We start from the raw sequence: 5,377 nt of genomic DNA on the forward strand, positions 1-5,377 counted from the left end.
TGTGCTATAATGGTACCCTATAAATTGTGCAAGGTGTTCCAGTAAGACCTTATAATATGTACATATTAAAAATGCTGTTGAGACTCTCTTTTAATAAATCCAGGTAATAAAGCTAGAAAAAGATACGGCTGGAAAGCTGTATACTCTTCCCTGCAACTCATTTTACATTTCACTGCTTTCCAAAAAATTATCACAGTCTGCATTTAAGCTGATGTCCCTTGTTATATTAATTTGAAATGTTTTATTTTGTTTATAGACCAAAATAGTGGATGAAAAGAAAAATGTGAACGAACAAGAATTTAACTTCGAAAAAGTAAGTCAGCAGGACCTATCTAACCTCACTATTGTAGCGTGCAGGTATGTGTATTTATATCCTTGGGAAAGCTAGGGTGGGACTGATGGGGAAACACTTCCAGAAAAGGTTCTCTCTTGTAGGTGAGGATTTCCTAACAGGTAATTTTGGCTGCATGCCATGCCAGAGGAGGAGCACGCTGGCTGGTATCAACTGCTCTGTGTGAAGAGAGGTGTGTTACAACTCTGGGGCCTTTCTTTCTCATCTTTCAATGAGAATTTGAGGAGGATCGCTGTACGTTAGCTGTGTAAAGCTACACGAGTACCCATGTTTAGCATAGCTCTTTCAGGCCCGTGGTGTTAATCGTGGTTTTCTGATCTCATGTGGGAGGGGAAAAAAAAAAGTGTATTGGCATCTGTTTTTGAAACAGCAGATGCCTTTTTTCTATGTGTCTTTTTATTCTCATCTGTTCTTATGTGGCCATAACTAGCACTGGCCTTCTTAGATACTGGTTCGTTTGTAGATCTGTGCAAGTTGTTCTGTACGCCTGATCTCTGCTCTGTGCTGTGATCTGGTGAAATCTCTCACTGGAGATTCTGCGTGGAGCTCCCTACTGCTGAGAACAGTGGGGATTTAACCACTGAGTTTAAAAAAAATTATGAATTCACCACTGGTTTTGCCAGGGTATTTTTGCAGAAAGTCAGCTATACGTATGTGTGTAGTCAGACCACTTCACCATCTGCCCGTCCGTGTTTCTCACTGGTTAAGCACTCTGCAGCCAAGGAATGAGGACACTCTGCAAACGTTGGGTGCTGTGGTAGCACATTTCATTGTTCTTCTTCGTGCAGCACAACATCATTCATTTTTATATGGAGGAAATCCATTCCATGTGTTGTTTTATGTGAAATGAGGAAAATTGAAAATTGTCCCCCTGGTAGTCCTCACCATCCAGAGGTTAGCTGGACGGTGGTTAACTGTTCTGCAGTATAGCTCCAAACTGTTAGTTGTATTTTATAGCATGCTGATTTCGGGTATTAGCCAGGGTTTCTTTGGGAGTATGACTTCGTTGTGGTCTGTCAAGTGTTATTTTACAACAGGTTGGACAAATTATGAAATGCTTGCGATATTCTGTAATGTTCTAGGCTCGTCTGGAAGTGCACAAGTTTGGAATCACTGGCTACAAGAAGCAGGAACAACGCGTCTGGGAACAGGAGCGTGCTATCATGCTGGGAGCCAAGGTAATTATCGCTTGGTTTGTGCCAGGCAGACACCCTGCTGTTATAGTGCAGGAAAGCAGTAAAAAACACTGGGAGAGTTTGGCACTACTTTTTTGAAACACAAGATCCCCTGCCCTGACCCTTCTCCCGCTTCATCCTTACTTTTACATTTTCGATTCTGTCTTGTCTGTTTTCTGTAGACGTTTGGAGAATTAGTATGGTTGTGTTATCACAGGTGTTGTATAGATGAAATACGACTGATTGGGGTGGAAAATAACATTTGCTAACTTTTAATCAGGCCATTCAAAACAAAATTGTTGGAGGGAGGGGCTTGCTTTTTAAAGCTTCACTCAGTGAGTTAATGATCGAGAAAACTTTTCAGTTTTATTTATCATCAGTAGTGTAAAAAAGTCTTTTTTGGGGGTGGGGAGGGGTATGGGTTTTCTTTGTAGCTCAGTGTGTATGTGGAAACCTTGTAGGACTGATAACGTCAGCATAAACGTCCCTCTCTACTGTCTCCACCAAGACAGATACGGTTTCTGTGTGTCTACCTTACATCCCTTAAGTCGCTTCCTCTCACCCCAACCTGTTTCTAATGTTTCACCACCACCACCTGAAAAATACTGTCCGTGCAATTGTGTGAATATTTTTTTTTTTGAACCTATTTGAAAATTCAGTCAGTGGTATCTGTCCCAATCTTTATTGCAGCCCCCCAAAAAGGAACATGTGAGCTACAAGACTTACCAAGAAAAAATGAAAGAGAAAAAAACAGCAAAGGATGATGACAAGGGAAAGGTTTGTGTGAAATGTTCTGTATAAAAAGGCAGCATGTGAGAGCTAGCCCAAGACTGCCCCAGCTTGAAACCCGCTGCTCCCCATGGGGTGGATTCCTGGCTCCCGCAGGACTAATCTCATCAGTAAAAGCAGGTCATGTGCAGTATGAAGGGCACAGAGTTAGGCTTGTGGTGTTGTGGGTTTCACTGCCTCATGCTTTGAGGCTGATAGACTGATGACACAAAATCAGAAGTGTTGATATTTATTTTTTTTTTCCCCTTGCCTCTTAAGGGAAAAAAAAATGGCCTTCAATTAAAGTTTGTTGCATGTTGTCTAACTACAGAAAGCCAGATCTTCAGCTGGTTTTATATCAGCACGATTCCATCTAGGACTTTGCTCATTACTTAAAGCAAGGGTGAGGTTTCTGTTGCATCCATCTTTTAGCACGACCCATCTGGCTCCGAGCCTACGCCCTGTCTCCCCACGGAGTTTTCTCACGTAGGTGGGAGCAGGCTGCGAGGCGGGTAATTGCTCTATCAGCCTTTTTCCTGCCACCCTCTTTCCTGCGGAACCTACCTCTCCTCCTCCGTCATGTGGCTCAAAGCGCATCCAGTGCATGACGAGACAGGGTTGAACCCTATTATTTGAGAGGTACGTTCCATCAGGCGACTAGGCACACCTCCCTGGTAGCAAATCCATCTTTTAACCCAAGGAACCATCACATGCCCAAGAAGCAAGTCTCTCTCGTCGTGCGGCTGGATTTCTGCCTCCTCACGTGGCAGGGCCAGCACGTTGGTCATGAGAGGGCTGTACTTTCCGTAGGGTGAGAGGAAGGGCTCCGGGCACTCCCAGCAGTGCCTCCGTAACACGTTCCATCACTTGGCCTGTCCGAAGGTCTCCCAACCTCCTTTAAATGCCTGCTGCTCCATGAAGCAAAAGCTACCACATGTTTTGTGTGCAGATGGTTGTTTAGCCAAGATGCTCTGTTCCCTTTCCATTAAAATATGTATCTTTAAAAACAGGAACATAAAGGTGATTCTCTTAAGAAGAAGAAGAAAGAAAAAAAGGAGAGGTGAGCTGTTTTTAACATGGTTAAAATTAACTGGCTTTTATATGGCCTCCCCAGTGTATCTCCCCTGTCTAACTGTGCACAGCCTTGTACCAGAAGTCATGCAGATCACGGTGGAAGGAACTTCTCCAGCTGCAGAAGAACTCAGTCGCAAAATGGCAACGTTGCTCTGTGTCTAGCAGTTTCAGAGGCTTTAGTTATGCAACTTAACTGAAAATGTTAGTTCTATCCCGACATGTCTACGGCTGCAGCTGGAGGTGGGATGGATGGAAATCCCCCTGTGCAGACCCAGGATATGCCACTTACTCAGAGCATTTGCCCTGAGAAATAATTTCTGCAGAACACAAACTACAGTATACAGAGGCTTGAAAAGTGAAGTGGCACTCTTAATCATAGCGCAGCAGGTTCACTGAAGTATACTCTTTATCTTCTTTTTCTATCCAAAAGTCTTTGTGTTTCTAAACTTTTTAAAAATGGAAATCATTCGGTAATGTGCTCCAAATTTTGAATGGCTGTGCAGGTAATAAATGTTCTGGGGTCATTACTTGCTATGATTTGATACTGCATAATACCAAACACAGACTGCATAAATAGATGACATTTTTCACCATATTAAGCATTTTCATGAGTTTCTGTTGTTTCTCTTAATTCTTTTTTTTGCTTTTCCTATTTCAGGAAGGCCAAAAGGAAGAAATCAGTGCCTAGCATTTGGCCTGCCGGACAAGTTGGAAAATTCAGAGATGGGACCTTGATTCTGCAAAGCTATGACATAAAGAAAATTAAATCATCTAAAGTTATCAAATGAACTTAAGACAATGGACAATATGCATAAGATAGAATTCACGTTGCTACCAACACAGACTTACGGAGCCTCTTGCTTTCCCACCATATCCTAATTTTTTTTTACCTTATTTGTTGTTGCAGGATTTTCTATATTCCATTCTGCCTTAGGTAGAATAAGAGAATTTACCACTTTATAAATAAAAATAAGACTTGTTATTAAGAATGTTACATGGGCTATTTTTATAAGTCAATACGTGCTAAAGCAAGCATTTCACTTTCTAGAATCAGCTTATTGGCTGTAAGTAAAATATTCATTTAATCCATTAATTAATGGATTGAAACATATAGCACTTCGCTTTCATCTGGAAGGAATATACAAAAAGCAATACCTTACTTGCTCTGAACCTGAAGTAGGTATTCTCCAACACTTATCAGGCATACATCTGTTCCTGTATCTTTATGAATTGTTAGTGGATAGTGGAACTGCACAACAGTTTTCCTGTCCGGCAAAACCTCTTAAGGTTTCAAAATTATCTGCTTTGGAAAGAAAGTAAGATTTTCTGAAGTTCTGTCCCAGGTAGGAGTTACAGACTCAACTTGTGTATCTCTGCGTAGATCTCCAAATAAGCACTGTTTCAAATGGTGGTTTGGTGGCTTGTTTGGTTTGTTTTTAAAAACAAAACCATGTAAGACTGAGCCAAATGAGGCATAAACTGGTTGTTCACGGTTAACTCATGTTTGTTTTGATCAAGTGTTCCCATGTCTCATAAGGATTTGCTATGAAATCTTTGTCAAAACTGAAGTTTTAGTGCTATTTGGTGTTTCTGAAAGAACAGTTTTGTACTCTAATTTGGTTTTAAACTAAATATTTTTTAGCTTAAAAATTTATTTTAAAAAATTTAAATATTTTTTTGTTTTTAAGGTTGTGTTTCCATTAGAAATGGCAATGGTTAGTAACCTTCCAAAATGTCCTCTCCGTTCTACCTCAAGCTAAAGAAACTTGACTATTTTAGGGGGAGGCAAAAATAAGGTTAACTGTTAAATGACAGAGGAAAAAGTTCACGCTCTGTTGTGTATATGTAAGGTTATCTGGAGCTTGTTTGAACAGCTCTGGCAGTGAAGCAGGTGTATATGAGAAGAAAAAGAGCCCTTAGTGGAGAAACAACTTCTAGGTGTATTGGTGAAATTCGGTGTACCCCTGTGGGACGGAGAATTGGAGCAGGTTTCCTGGCTGCCACCTGA

General features: G+C 41.0%; 1 protein-coding gene across 1 annotated transcript; it reads left to right on the forward strand.

Annotated features, from left to right (window-relative positions):
* Positions 1-256: 256 nt before the first annotated feature.
* On the forward strand, positions 257-4,157 carry LOC104156585 (chromosome unknown open reading frame, human C1orf131; the record flags this gene model as incomplete). The annotated part of the gene is made up of 5 exons (XM_009704063.1): positions 257-313; positions 1,435-1,530; positions 2,218-2,304; positions 3,306-3,355; positions 4,028-4,157. Coding segments are annotated over 5 exons (420 nt in total), but the record flags the coding sequence as incomplete, so codon positions are not given.
* Positions 4,158-5,377: the final 1,220 nt, after the last annotated feature.

Source organism: Cariama cristata, unplaced genomic scaffold (genome assembly GCF_000690535.1).
Source record: "Cariama cristata isolate BGI_N322 unplaced genomic scaffold, ASM69053v1 scaffold30847, whole genome shotgun sequence".
In the NCBI taxonomy this organism is placed as follows: domain Eukaryota; kingdom Metazoa; phylum Chordata; class Aves; order Cariamiformes; family Cariamidae; genus Cariama; species Cariama cristata.